Here is a 15,457-nt window from a genome sequence, read left to right on the forward strand (position 1 = left end):
TTGGTTTGAATTGTATTTAATAATTGAGCACTAGTATAAGTAAAAAGGGTTGTACCAAAACAAATTCATCCACGATTGCTAAAGTACTTCACTTCAGACATCCATCTTGTGGCCATGATGATCCTCTCCTTGGGGTTCTCCTAATGAAATATGCAGTTGTGTGTCTTCTCAAGTGCACACTTTACCGTGTTCGGGCTCTGGTGGTGACCTGCAGCGACAAAACTCACGTGTCACAATTTGGATCATAAATAAACTGCCGAAGATAATTTTGGTCACCGCGGGCAAATGAAACTCACCACCATAAGGTGTCCATTCTTGGCTTTGTACACCTGCGGCTCCTGGCCGGCGCTGAAGTCCACAGCGTTCTCTTTGCCCGCCTGAATTTCAATCTTGATGCTGAGAATCCAGAACATAAACGTGTTCCCTTATATCACATCTCGTTTTTTGTTCGCTCAAAGGTACGGTTCCTTCCCCGGGAGGCCGACTCACCTGCCCTGAACCACTTTGACCGCGCTTTGCTTGTTCGCTACGACACTGAGTTTGGTTACCAGCTCAAACAGATGCTCACACTGCATTACAAGATCCCCCTGAGGAGAAAATACATATTTTACATATCATATATCACTATTGTCATATTTTGCATATACATTTGAATTTTACGTGATATGATTACGTCTGTTGCCATACAGACAAATCTTATGTTCAAATTTAATTCTTCTTAACAAACAAGATATCATTTATACCTTCTGTTTGGGGTCCTCGCATGTTATGTGGAAGACAACGGTGCAGTCGTTCAAATTACTGACTGAAATTCCTAAAATGAAAGAAAACCGACATTTGAGCGCCGGGCAAAAACATCAATGACCGGAAGCGAAATATCCACTTCTCTATTGTGCTGACCCTTAAGCGAGGTGTACAACACTCTCTGTTTGATTTTCACATCATCTACCACGTAAGCGGCTGTCTGGGTGAGGATAAGCTGTCGCGGCCTCGGTTTGAAACCGTTTCTGTTATATTTAGTCACCGGGACACTGTACTGCAAAAAACAAACGAGAAATACATTACATTATTTCATGTGGCTCTGATTTCGTTTCTTGTATTAATGTATTACCTTGATGTGCTCATTGCGAATCATTTGCAGGACCCTCATGTTGATGTCCTGATCATCTATACCAATGAAATATGATAAAGATAGTTTTCAGTTAAAAAAAAAAATTGTGTGTAAGGTGTGTAAACGTCATCTGGCACTCACTGATCCTGGTGTCCACAAAAGGTTGAGCAACACTTTGCGGATAGCTGTCCTTTTTCCCCTTGAAGATGGAGCTGGCAATCAGCTTTAGTTGAAGCTGAAAGGATAAATAGTATATATCTATTCGTGTGTGTGTGTGTGCGCTACACACAAACTCTAACTACACAGCATCTGATGCAATACCTGCGCTTTTTTTTGCGGTGTGATTTTTCGGATATAAGTCCGCACCATCAGTCGGTAGTGAAGTTTACGCAGCATTTCTGATGTCTAGGGACGGAGAAACACACTTTGGCAGAGTATAAATTATATATAAAACATATATTTTGATATATAAATATAAAATACCTCTGCCAGCACATTTGGCGGAGAAAGCCAGGTGGTTTTATCCAGAACTGTCTTTGGCAGATTGTCTTTGAGTTTTTTCAGGTAATTTTGCCTCACGTAGGCCAGATACTCAGAGTTATCGGACGTTTTTGCATGACCTCTGGTCATATAACCTTTGATGAATCTAAAAAAAAATAGTATTAAGAGAGGGACGGGTTCAACTTTAACTCATTCATTTGTTATCTTTATCCTGCACTCAGGGTCGCGAGGGGGCGACTGGTCGCCGGTCGATCACACAGCCAAAAACATACAACCTTCACCCTCCTGTTCGTGCCTCATATAGAGAAATACAAACATTCACTCTGTCATTCAGTCATCATGTGAGAAAGGAAAATTCACACATTTACATAGAGACATACAACCACTTTCTCATTCGAACGTCTTCCAGTGCATTCTGGCATTTTAGCATTTGTCCACATGCTGAACTGGAAGTGTCCCTCTAAAGAAAAGTGTTTGCATATGAAAGGACATGAACAAGTAAAGTCCTATAATTCATTCATTCATTATCTCTCGCGCTTATCCTCCATTCAGGGTCGCGAGGGAGAGGCGGGGTTCACCCAGGACTGACCGCCAGTCGATCACAGGGGCCACATATGGAGTTACACAACCGTTCACGCTCTCAATTTAGGGTCCAGACCGTCGGAATCGAACCAGGGGAACCTTCTTGCGATGAGGCGGACGCTCCAATCCTTGACCATCAGGATCATAGTGCCGTCTTCTTCCTTTCCTTTTAGCTTTTCCCTTCCGGGGTCGCCACAGTGAATCAACCTTCTCCATCTAACCCTATTCTCTGTATCCTCCTCTCTCACACTAACTACCTTCATATCCTCTCTCACTACGCCCATAAATCTTCTCCGTCTACCAATATACTCGCTACCCCTACCATCTCAGTCTGGCTTCTCTGACCTTCTCTCCAAAACATCTAACATGTGCTGTTCCTATCCATGCTTGTCTCTCGCAAAGAGAACCTCTACATCTTCATCTCTGCAACCTCCAGCTCTGCCCCCTGTCTTTTTTGTCAATATCCCTGTTTCAACAATTTTTTTACCTCTTTTCTTCATTCTCCTTTGCTCTGGACTGTAGACCCTAAGTACTTGAAATCCTCAAACTTATTGATCGACACTCCCTGTAGCCCCACTGTTCCACCCGGGCTCCTCTCATCCACACACATATATTCTGTGCATCAGGAATGTAGTGTAATGACATTTTTATAATCATCTCACTTTCCTTTCTTACTTCTTGATGACTTTCACAGCCCAGGCTCTACGATCTCTCTCCTTCCGAGCCTGCGCTCCTCTCCAGCATGTTTCAATTTTAGTGGCTGAAGGTTTGCAAAAAAAAAAAAAAAAAAGGCAGGTCAGTTTTTCTTTTTTCTCTTGAAAAAAAAAAGAACGTCTAATTATCAATATGTGATTTACCGGCTTCTTTTTGTTTTTTAAATTCTCCTTTCTGCCTGTATCCTTTGTATTTGGCCTGGATGCTCGTCGCTGTCATTTAAAATTAAAAAGAAATGTTGTTCCATCACTTATACTGAGAATAAAACACAGCAGAGCTGCACTCACCCAGGTGGTGTTTACATTTCTCAAAGGCATCCTCGGTGGCATACAGGGTCCGCGGATGGCGGATGAATATTTTTGTGCTGGGGAAAAAAAAAAAACACCAAAAATAAAAATTCTATCCCACGTTACAAAACCTCAGCTGGTTGGATGTGACTTGTTTTTCCCTCACCGCCCCATTTTGTACTCATCTGGAAAGTACCCCAGATGTTGTACCAGCACCTCTACTCCGTCAGCAGCTGAGCCTCTCCAGTGTGGCCATGTGGCTGGGCAGAGAGGTTTGTATCTGTAAGTCCAGAAAAAAGCCCACAAAGTCCCGTGAGCCAGAAAGTCTGCGATTCCTGGGTTTAAAGGTGAAACCACATGTCCGTTCGCTCTTCCCCACCTCTGCAAAAAGACCTCGTACTTTCGCCTGTAAGCAAATCCGGCCCGTCTGACTCGAAGGTGCTCCATCAAGCCCAGGTACTTCACTTGGTGTCTGATGAGCGTCTCGTCGAATTCCCCTGCGGTTGTCCGAGAGCAGGAGAGAGCAAAGAGAACCGATTAAAACACTGACAGCCTGTTAAAACCTAGCTGCTTTGCAGTCAAATGCTCTCAGGGGAGGCAGGTGAGGCTGTGCCTCACCTGTCATCATGAAAGATTAAAGCCTAATGATAAAGTAAAATAAATTTCAGAATTCTTCCATTAATCAGTTTTTGAACTGTATTATCGATCTATTTGATTCCAGTCATTTTTATCATTTCTTAAGAAAAAAAAACTGATTTCCCACATTTCCTGATCAAATATAGGACAGCAGAGGTGAGGCAGCAGCAAGCCAAGCCTCAGCTCTGCTCATTTTGGTTTCTTAGCATGTCGCCGATAAAATGTTCCTCAAAATATTTTGATTATTTTACACACCATGATTTTCTAAAGCTTTTGGAATGTCTCTTATGAAAATCTTTTATGACAATAAACCGCAAAGAAATGTCACAGGCAGTATTGCGTGACACCTGAAGGGGGTGCACGTGAGCTGCCATGTGCTTGTATCAGCAGTCTTTCTATAAGCAGGGATAATGAATAATTATGAATAAATATTTTAAGTACTTTGATAGAAAAATAAAGATAAAAAGATAAATAAAATAAGATAAGGAGGACTCCATCAAAGTATTGGAGCTTTTTGTGGAGAAGGATAGGCGCATGGACTTCGTATACAAATAAAGGTAAGACCACAAATGTTTTTCAGTTTTATGCAAAAAAAAATTTGATGAGATTAGTAAAAGAAATCAAGCGCTTGAAAAAAAGTGACTATTCTTTTTCTGGAATATTTTAAAAACACAAAAAGTGAAAATGTGCAGTACACAACTCTATTCTCCATGTTTAGAATAAGTATGAATTATTCAGAACGTATGGAGGATGCGTAGCACATTTGCTCTATCCGATTTCACTTGCCACTATAAAAGCCTTTTCCGGGCCAAATATGCTCCGATGAACCTCACCGCACGCCACCTCCGCGTCCGTACCTGGCGTCTTGGACTCGTTGGATTTCAGGCAGCGGATGTACCAGGCCTCTTTCGCCATAAGGATCTCTGTCAGCTTCAGCAAGCTGCTCTTGAACTGGGTCGCCACCTCCAAACACATAAAGTGGTGGGTGATTCGTACTCTCGGGCAGACAACTTTTCGCGACATTGGCGACATCGGAATCGCACGATCACTCACGGTCTCCGGCCTCCGCCTGCTGTCCGGAGCCACGGTGGAGAAGCAGCGGCTGATGACGGGATTTTTTGACTCGCACATCAACTGTGAGGGATGACAAGGAAAAAAAATGAGGCACAAGGTTGAAACCTCACATTCACACGAGCGTTGTCTATTCGATTTTCACCATGAAAATCATCCGTTATATATAGGTCTAAGACTTACATCTTTCACGTTCCGATATAACAGATCATTGTTTTTGTCCAGAAAACCTAGAGAGAGAGAAAGATTAAGCAGCTGTTGATGGAGATGAAATGCAGCACCAGTGTTCACGCTTTTAAGGATTAATGTATGAAGTATTTTACCCACGACGCAGTAGGTGACCTCCCCTGCGTAATGCAAGAGACGAAAATCTCCCCTCTCCAGAGTCTTGCGAGTCGCTTTGTCGGCCAGTTTGTGTCTGCGGTCAAAGAGAACGGGGTTATCTGGGTGCAACGGCGTGCAGAGGCCTGCGGTAAATCTTGATTGTGTCCCATCAAAGACTCAAGTGTAAGGGGGAATATACTGAGAAATATTATGAGAAAGGATATTATTTGAAATACATAAACACAAATGAAAAGTCATTGAATTTTAATAAGAAGGAGAGGAGGAAGCTGGTTCAGAAGCAGGGAGAGAAGAGAGAAGGCAAGAGTCTGGGACTGAGAGTAGGGATTTTGAATATTGGGACTATGACAGGAAAAGGTAGGGAGTTGGTTGGAGGAGAAGGGGAAGTTCTGGAATGAGCTTGATGAAGTGATGCAGAATATCCACAGAGATGAGAGAATGGTAATTGGTGCAGACTCCAATGGGCATGTTGGTGCATGCAGAAGAGGGGATGAAGAAGTGATGGGCAGATTTGGTAGACAGAATAGACACACAGAGGGAAAGATGCTGGTAGACTTTGCAAAAGGGATGGAAATGGCTATAGAGAACCCTTTTTCCAGGAGGACAAGAACATAGGATAGCTTATAAGAGTGGAGGAAGGAGCATGCAGGTAGACTACATCTTGTTTAGATGAGGTAACCTGAAAGAAATCAGTGACCGCAAAGTTGTTAGGTGAGAGCGTGGCTAGACAGCATAGGATGGTGGTTTGTAGGATGACTCTGGTGCCAAGGAAGATCAAGAGGACAAAGGCAGAACAGAGGGCAGAGTGGTGGAAGCTGAAAAGGGAGGAGTGTTGTATGCTTTTCAGGGAGGAGTTGAGAAAGGCTCTGGGTGGTCAGGGAGTGCTTCCAGATGACTGGACAACTACAGCTAATGTTATCAGGGAGGCAGGTGGGAGAGTGCTTGGTCTATCATTTGGAAGAAAAGTAGATAAGGGGACTTGGTGGTGGAATGAGGAAGTTCAGGAGAATATACGGAGAAAGTAGTTAGCAAAGAAGAAGTGGGACTGAAGAGAACAGACAGGAGTACAGGGAGATACAGCTAAAGGTCCTCAAGGATTGAGGTTGCAAAGGCAAAACTAAGGGCGTATGATGACTTGTATGCTCGGTTGGACAGTAAAGGGGTAGATAATGATCTATACAGGTTGGTGAATCAGAGATAGAAATGGAAAAGATGTGCAGTAGGTTCGGGTGATTAAGTATAGAGAGAGAAATGTACGGACAGATGCTAGTAGAGTGATGGGAAGATGGAAAGAGTACTTTGAGGAGCTGATGAATGAGGAAAATGAAAGAGGGACCAGGGTAGAAGAGGTGATTATTGTATACCACAAAATAGCAGAGATTAGGTGAGGGAGGCATTGAAGAGGATGAAGAGTGGAAAAGCAGTTGGTCCTGATGATATACCTGTGGAGGTATGGAAGTGTCAGCAGTAGAGTTTCTGGCTAGATTGTTAGACATGATCTTAGACAGTGAGTAGATGCCTGAGGAATGGAGACATTCCAAGTGTGATGGTGCCCATTTTTAAGAATAGGGGGGATGTGCAGAATTGTGGCATCTATAGAGAGATTAAGTTGATGAGCCATGCAATGAAGTTATGGGAAGAGTAGTGGAAATCACGCACTGCTCCAACGTTCTCTGCACACAGCAAATCTGTGCTGCACACAAAATAAAGTCCAAACTGAACTGTAAATAAAATGAATGTGTTTAATTTATTTACAGTTCAGCTTTGTTGTGCATGGATAATGCATAAATATGGGGCTTAGAGGGAACAGTGATATGAAGGTCGTGGGTGTGAGAGAGGAGGATACGGAGAATAGGGTCAGATGGAGAAGGTTGATTTGCTGTGGTGTCCTGAGAAGGGAAAACCCGAAAGGAGAAGAAGAAGTATCAAATTTATAAAATTATTTTACCTAAATGATGCATCCTGTCACAAAAAACACCTGAACTGTTTCACTTTTACATCACCTGTGAGAACATATTTTTAATACTTATTAATGCCAGTTGGTTATCGGATCTGTTTTTTTTTTTTTTTTTATCAATTTTACAGCTTGCAACTGAAAATGTGATTACAAGCGGTAATCGGAAACACCCTGCGTAAATATTTCATTTAATAGCACCGAAAAAAAATGGTAAAACCCCCCGTTCTGGAGCTATTCGCTGACTCGTGTGGGTAAAAGAACAAATCTCGATGCACAAAAATATAAAAAGAAAAGACGAGTTGTGTCTCAAGGAAATGTGAGAGCAAACAGCCACAAGTAAGGGGAGAACTACCATTTTCTGCAGACAGAAAGGGCACGCCATGTTAAAGGAATAAAGGGCTAACAACTGCCTCCGCAGTGCGGCGGGCGTCCAGAAATGGATTCATCGCTGCTGAAATTTTAAATATCCATCTCATTTCTTTCTCTGATTGAACGTCACCCATCCGATGGATGCCAACGCACCATCTGCACGCCACTGTTGGGATGGCTCCCGGATTTTCCCTCCACCCGAGCGTATTTACAAGGAGTGAGAATGTCAGAAAGAATTTGTTTAAATGCCGTTTTCCATCAGAGAATGAACCGTGGGAACGGAAAGTATCAAATGACTTAACGCTGTTTTTACGTCACAATTAAACGACATTTGCCGAGACCCGGTGTCCACATGTGAGGACGTTTCCATTTTTTTGCATTTTCTGATATTTTTATGTGCTACTCTTTTTACAGTAATACTAATATATCTTATTGCTTAACTACCATTACTGCACTATTTACTTTCTGCTGTGAGAATTAAGATATCCCCGTTGTGGGATGGTTGGAGGCACCTTCTGTTATTTTCTGCTCTATTACTTTTTATCCCTTATCAGCTCCCAGTGAGTCCATAAAGGAGAAAGATACTGAAAATCCCAAATTAACCAACCGACCAAGTGGAGATACCAAACCTAATAAAGGTCGCCGTTCTCCCATCCTCTATGAGAGCTGGTGAAAAGGATTCATTTGGCTGTAGAAAACGTACCGACATAGACTTGTTTCCCTTCCTTCGGCTGAAAATTTGCACCACGCCACACGAATGAGTTTCGCTAAAAATTCCAGCCGCCGACGCCAGCAGACGTCTTTCCCGCAGGAAAAACCTCCCTAATTGTAATGAACTCAATGGGTTTCAACTGACGTCACGAAATGAGGGTGATTTCCCATCTTCTCCTCAAGTCTCTCCAGGAAGGTGAGATCTGTGGCGTCCCCCGGTCTGAGACATTCTTCATCCTGCAAAACGGAAGGCGACTTAGCAGAGAATAATGTTTATTTTTCTGTAGCTTTATCATTTAAGGTTGTACAAACCAGTATTGATATGATTCCTCGGTGTCTTTCCTCAACTAAGTCGCAGATGATCTTGTTGTTGAAGAACTGCACCGGCACCCACTGAAACCGCCGCGGAAACGGATGCCGTTTAAAACGCCGAACGGAAAAAAAAAAAAACGTGTTTGCCGATTCGGCGTTTTTACGAGAATACCTCGATGTCCTCGGCTTGGTATTCCTCTTGCTCGGCCTTCAGTGTCAGCCGGATAAAGAGCTGCTGCAGCTTCTCGTTGCAGTAGTTTATGCAGAACTGTTCAAAACTGAAAGGGAAGAGAAATCCCACATGTCTGAGCTACGCTGCCGTATTCCAAGATGAAAATGAATGAAATCTCGCTGCGTACCTGTTTACGTTAAAAACCTCGAATCCGTAGATGTCCAAAAGGCCTATTACTGTCTTCCTAGAGGGGTCCTGAGGTTTTAAAAAAAGGGATTATGTAGGTTGTATACATTGTTTTTAATCCGTAATTTTCCTTTTCCCCTCACTGTGTTCTCCATGGAGTGGTTGATCCTGTTGACCAGCCAGGTGAAGGTATGACCATATATGGCTTTGGCCAGTGCATCTCTGACGTAAATGGCGTGGTCAACGGTAAACGGGCTAAGGACCTTGGCGGGAAGAAAAAAAAAAAAAAAAAAAGAGGAATAAACAAGTTACACAAAATATTTGGATTTAAACAATAATAATGCTCCAGTATGCCCGCACACACCTGATCTTTTTTGGCTTCGATCTTCCTGTGTGTCAATCCCTCTCGAAGACTTTGAGTGTCCACGCCGAGGAGCTGCGCGAGAGGAAACGGCATTTTGAAAAAGAAAAAGCCCATTTCCTGACTCTCGATTTCAGGACGAGAGTCCTCACGTTCGAAACCCACTGCAGCTCTGCATCGTCGTCGTGGAGAAACACGTGACCTCTGCCGTCGGAGCCGAAACAAACGTTTCCCAGGTGGAGGACGCTGGCGACGATCGCAAACAAATTCTGCGGAAAAGGGTTCGACATACCGTGAGGCCGAGGTTTAGCGCTTCGAATCGAAGCATTTACATCATAGGCAGACTCACGCTTGTGTTTATTTCATTTATGTCGATGATTTGCAGCGCATTTTTGACAGTCTTCCAGTCGTTCCTGTCATTGATGGATGGCACGATGGCACACTCTCCCTGTCAAAGATAGCAACCATAGCGTTGTTGTAAAGGGAAGGTCTAATAAATATGCTTTACTAAAATGTGTTGTTAAAAAAAGCACAAAGTATGGTTAACCAAGGGGCGCCGCCATTGTTTACTAGTAAAATACATGCTAGGTCAATGACGTATGGAGGTTGTTTTGGCTTTAACTTTGGCTTTATGTTAGCTTTAACTATAGCTCGGTACGGTACGGCATACGTGGTAATAATGCTACATTGCTTTTGGGTGCAATTTCCAGTCCAAGGGACCCAAAAAAACTGATGCTACTGCAGAATTAGCATCTGGTGAAGAAAGACCGGGTACCAGGACAAACAAGGAGGAAGCTGAAAGTGAGTAACCCGGGTCAGTCAGCACAGCAGTCCGTAAGAAAACGGTGAACAACCGATGACGAAAAGCGAAGCTTCTGACAACAGACGCTCTCCCTCTGTTAGCATAGCAACGCAATGGCTGCACAAACACCGGCGATTTCGGCCAACTCCTGCCTCTTCGGGTCTTTGTCCGTCATCATTTTGAAACTCATTTCGACTTCTGTCTCTAGCGATATCTTCCTTGCTCACGTCTCTCTCGGTTCAAATGGGAGGGTTTGAACAAATGGCCTGTTTTTGCACCGTAAAGTAAAATGAACAGACCGAGCCGAGCGCAACCTCATGACGTCACTACCCAGACAGCATTGCGACATAAACAACAACGGCCTACGAGTGAAAAGTTTTTTTTTTAAATTCAATCAAACTGAAATATGTTGAGATATTTAATGATTCCTTTACGTAGCTGATATGACCATTGATCAAATGGGGCAATAACGTTTGGGTAACCAGGGATCCCTCAACGGAAACCGGGCACCATCTGAAATCCAACGGGGTCACAGAGGTGAAATACTTGGGTGAGATAGTTGTAACGCCGGCAGTCTCTCTCCAGGCCCAGCAGGCGCAGCAGGTCGTCCTCTCCGCCCTCCACCAGCTGGTAGAAAATGTGGAAGTTTCTCTCCCCGTGGTTCTGGTGCACGACCCTCGACTTCTCCAGCAGGTAGTTGAGTACGTGGCCTCCGACAGCATCGCCCTGCGAGCATCACGAGCCCTGAAGACAGCGGCTCTACAGCTTGCGGAAAATATTCCAAAATTTCCTCTTAAAATATCACCTTTTCAACGCTTTTGGTCACGTCGTCAAATATTTTCTCATGATTTGAGCCTGTATTTCGATTCCCCCGGCTTATAAAATTGAAATGACTTAGCGACGCACTAAAAACGAAAGAAAACCTTACCTCGCCGTTGAACTGGATGTCCATGTACTTCCCGAAACGACTGGAATTGTCGTTTTTCAGCGTTTTGGCGTTTCCGAAAGCCTGCGGGAAAACAGAAGAATTCTTCACAGAAACCCGGTATTATTTTTGTTTTGGATGTCATTTACATAACGTATCATGACATAACCGTCGGACCTCCAGGACAGGGTTGGACATGAGCATCTTGTCTCGGACAGTGTTGAGGAGGGTGGTGCTCGGACAGCTGACGGCGTAGTACTGAAGAATCTTTTTGGAGGCCTCGGTCTTCCCTGCGCCGCTCTCGCCCGAGATGAGGATAAAGTGATTGCTCAACTCCGCCAACATGGTGTGGTAAGTGTTGTCGGCCAAGGCGTAGCTGTGCGGGGGCGCCACGTTTAGGGCTCGTTACAATTTGAATGAATTTCAAAGAAAGTCCTGACGGATCGTGTATAAAATCGTAGGTTTCGAACTCACATGTGAGGCGGAAGCTCAAAAAAGTTGACCCCCATGTATCGATCCATCTGCTTCTTATTGTAGATATCCAGTTCTTTGTAAGGATTGACCGACACCAGCAGGGTGCCGATATATGTCTGAAAAAGGATCGCAAAGGGATCGCAGTTACCGGAAAGGCGCGGGCGTCGAGAGACGGCCCTTGCTCGAACTCACGTAGATCAGATCCTTGCCGAATCGTTTCTTCAGGTTGTCGAGGAAGGCGGCCTCCGTGGTCTCGTCCAGGAGGACGAAATCCTGAATGCCGACGCGATCCCGCGCCGTCAGAGCGCCCTCCATGTCCTGGCGAGCCTTCGCGATGGACGGCGTCGGCGGCGACACATACAAGATATAGTCATTTCCAAAATCAGGGGATATACACTGCTCAAAAAAATAAAGGGAACACTTAAAAAACACATCCTAGATCTAAATGAATGAAATATTCTTATGGAATACTTTGCTCTTTACACAGTTGAATGTGCTGACAGCAAAATCACACAAAAATGATCAATGGAAATCAAATGTATTAACCCAATCACACTCAAAATTAAAGTGTAAAAACACACTCCAGGCTGATCCAACTTTGGTGTAATGTCCTTAAAACAAGTCAAAATGAATCTGTGTTGCTTCCTGAGTGGACACTATGATTTCACAGAAGTGTGATTGACTTGGAGTTACATTGTGTTGTTCAAGTGTTCCCTTTATTTTCTTGAGCAGTATATAAAGGTTTACCCCAAATTCATGTTTAGCTATAAATGAGGCAAAAAGTGAAGCATAGATTGTGGCGCATGGCTAAAAAAAACATGTTTTAGAGCCAGATGAATGAACTTCGGAATAAATGTCTGGTGCGGGGAGGGAAGTGGGGGAGCGGAGAAAAGCACAAACATGGTTCCTGTTAGCGCCCATTGAAGTGAGAGGTCTCGAGGTCCCGCGCCGCTTTCAGGCGAAGCTCTGTGATTGTGCGGACGAACAGACAGAAGCTAATGATCTCTACACAGCGCACAGGCACCTTGGCCCGCGGCCTGAGGTTCACCAGAGCCGATGCTCCGAGCAAACACAACACACTGTGCAAATGGACCCGGGGGTGGCGGATGGGGGGGGGGGGGGGGGGGGGGGGCACCGAAACAGCGGCGCATTCAAGAAGCATAGTGGGAAAAAATTCCACCAATCTGTTTTGCATTCTCAGCACCAACACTTGGACCAAAGGTTTTCACAGCTTTTGTTGGTTTTGTATTTTTTTTTTCTCCTCCCTTTTGGAAGCAGAAGTCCTTTGATTCTCAAATCTCTCTGTAAAAACATTAAAAAAAGATAATCCATTGGATCTAATTGACACAAAGCCCTTCGTCCACCCCCTCCCTCCCGCCTCCGTCCTCCCCCCACGGCCCTCGTTTCTTCTGAGAAGGGCCAAGTGTTTTTGTCCTGTAAATACCACGGAGCAGAGACAAAAAAGACGTCTTTAAAATGCAGTCTACAATCCATTACACATATTCCCCCTGCATATCCATTCAGTAATTATTCATTAGAAAACATTTAACGTCACAGTCAATTTCACACTAGGCAGTCGAAACACAATGGAGGAGATTTGGCCTATTTTGGGGGGGGGGGGGGTGAGGAGTTTGGAGGGGTGGGCTCGGGGGGGGTTGGCTGTACAGAGGAAGGGTGAAGGCGATGGAGGGCCGGGGGTCGGGGTGTGGGTGGGGGGGGGGGAGCAGTATTTGTCTGATCTAAGAACCCCTAAAACACGGCCATCTTGAGACAACGGGACAGACTAAATAGTGCAGTAACGGTCCGTGTCCCGCTGCTTGCTGTGACACTCATTTAGTGCACCCCGAGGGCGAACAATGGGGGCTTGTTCTAGGCAATCCTGTGCTGTAATTTGGACTTCATTACTTTGCTCACACGGGGCCCCACGGCAGGATAGAGGAGGCTAGTCAGATGAGAGTGTTTTTTTTTTTCCACCTGTCAGCGCTGTGACCCCCCACCCCACCCCCACCCCCGCTCTCCTCAACAATACCCCTCGCTCCGTGCCCCCCCCCTCCCTCCCTAAATACCCTCCCCCCCCCCCCCCCCCCACCCACCCCACCCACTTTTTAAGCCAATGAGACAGGTGAACAATATCATTGAGAGGGAACCTTTTTGGGGACGTCAGAATCAATCTGGGGATGTGATGGTGGTAATACTGCTGTTGGGTGTCGATGACACCCCCCTTTCTTCGTGGGAACAAACTTCTCTCGGGGCGGCGCGGCCAGACAATGTGCCGGGACAGCGTGACTTGGGGGATCTGCCATACAGTATTACAACTACAAACATGAACAGATAAGCTCCTGTCAAGAGGTGGATTCATGAGTTCAGCGGTCATGATGATTATTAGGTTTTCATTCAGAGCGCTGACAAAAATACCAAAAGGGGGCTGTGCTCCCTTCGGTGTCCGACAGGTATCTCCCGTCGCACGGACGAACGCTAAAGAGACCATCTGCCGACCAGGAAGAAGTGTCCTCCTTGGTAGCATCTGCTATTTCTAGCAAAAAAAAAAAAAAAATGGGTTGTAATATTGGAAATAGCGGAAAAAATGGTGATGAATATATAAATAAAATAAAATAAATAAAGCAATAAGGTTGTCCGATCCAGGGATTCGCTCCATCTCGGACCGCAAGAGATTGTATTTTAATTAAGAGATGGTTCTTCTTCCTGGTCTAGAGTGTCACTGTTGCCCGAGAGTGAATGACCTCATCTGTGTGAAAAGCAGCCTCAGCAAAAAGAGAAGGGAGACACACACACACACACACACACACATACACACACACACACACACGGCAGGAAGCGATGGGAGCAATCCGCCAACAAGAGCAGCAGGAAAGTTTATCTCCCTCTTCAGGCGGTGCAGGAGAATTCTTAGTGGTATATTCCCATGTAGCCTAAAAAAACCTCTTGTTTTGATCCTAGAAACGGTTACTTTTTGCGCGCCGGAACTTTCATATGACAATTTATCTTGCAACTAAGTTGCTGGAAAGTTAAATCGCACAAAGATGAAATTGGGAAAATTCATACCTGCATGTCTGAAGTTGCCTATTCGCAATCCGGTTTCCCAAGAGTTCGGGCGAGGTTAGCGTACCTCCCCGTGTCTGCGAACGCGGAGAGAGTCGCCCCAACCTGCAAAGTTAGTCGGGAAAAGTCAAGCTCGAAAAACAATACGTCTGCCTGGAAAAAAATCTTAATAATCCATTCCAGTGTCGTCGTCGAGGCGGTATGGACGGCGTGCGGATCGCACTGACCCAGTCCCAGGGCACTGTAGGCCGACTGCTTAAACATTAATGCCGTGGGAGGTGAAAGAAAGAAACGGAGATCTTATTCTGTTCTTACCCGGGTACCGACTCAGTGTAACATAACAATATAGAAACAAGATCCAAAGCAGGCCGATTCCTCCTTCGTCCATCCTTCGTCCGAACCGGCAAACCCAGAGGCCTCCGTCTCCTCGCCGGCAGAATCCGGGTCTAGATTACTGATCTTTGATTAGGCGGATACGTCACAGGAGGATTTTCCAGAGGAGGTTTTATTACCCCAGTGTTAGAAAGCTGTTGCCGTGGCTAAAATGTCACCTTTCTTTTTTTCCCTGCGTTATCAGATTTGTTTTTGTTTTTTTTTTTCCGGTGACGTTTCGACGCCGGGGTTCGAGTTCCTTGACTTTTTTTCTTTTTTTTAAGCTCTGAGAAGTTGAGTGGTGCAAATGTGTGAAGGGAAAGACACCACAAGTCTGGAACAGGCGGTAACTTTAGGTTATTAATAATAATAATAATAATAATAGATTTTATTTAATACTCAACATTCAAAGAAAGTAAGTAAGAATTACTCGACACTCAAGGATACCGCGCAGACACGTACCTAAACACAAAATACAGATTTAAAAAAATAATAAAAGCAATAGCACATCT

At 44.6% G+C, this 15,457-nt stretch overlaps 1 protein-coding gene across 1 annotated transcript; it reads right to left on the bottom strand.

Annotated features, from left to right (window-relative positions):
* myo1ha (myosin IHa) lies at nucleotides 1-14,941 on the bottom strand. Its single transcript, XM_086174447.1, is given in 33 exon segments — nucleotides 1-208; nucleotides 297-396; nucleotides 490-587; nucleotides 744-814; nucleotides 901-1,036; nucleotides 1,112-1,167; nucleotides 1,253-1,346; nucleotides 1,433-1,516; nucleotides 1,595-1,757; nucleotides 2,870-2,954; nucleotides 3,052-3,120; nucleotides 3,196-3,272; nucleotides 3,362-3,475; nucleotides 3,575-3,692; nucleotides 4,689-4,794; nucleotides 4,885-4,965; nucleotides 5,086-5,132; nucleotides 5,226-5,320; nucleotides 8,427-8,518; nucleotides 8,594-8,674; nucleotides 8,766-8,871; nucleotides 8,953-9,086; nucleotides 9,089-9,214; nucleotides 9,316-9,392; nucleotides 9,395-9,581; nucleotides 9,662-9,760; nucleotides 10,661-10,840; nucleotides 11,043-11,123; nucleotides 11,217-11,415; nucleotides 11,514-11,629; nucleotides 11,706-11,840; nucleotides 14,577-14,678; nucleotides 14,889-14,941. Coding segments are annotated over 32 exon segments (3,240 nt in total). The 5' UTR covers nucleotides 14,583-14,678; nucleotides 14,889-14,941; the 3' UTR covers nucleotides 1-181.
* Nucleotides 14,942-15,457: the final 516 nt, after the last annotated feature.

This window comes from Fistularia commersonii, chromosome 26, assembly GCF_037954325.1.
Source record: "Fistularia commersonii isolate RoL2024-O1a breed Wild chromosome 26, RoL_Fcom_v1.0, whole genome shotgun sequence".
Taxonomy (NCBI): domain Eukaryota; kingdom Metazoa; phylum Chordata; class Actinopteri; order Syngnathiformes; family Fistulariidae; genus Fistularia; species Fistularia commersonii.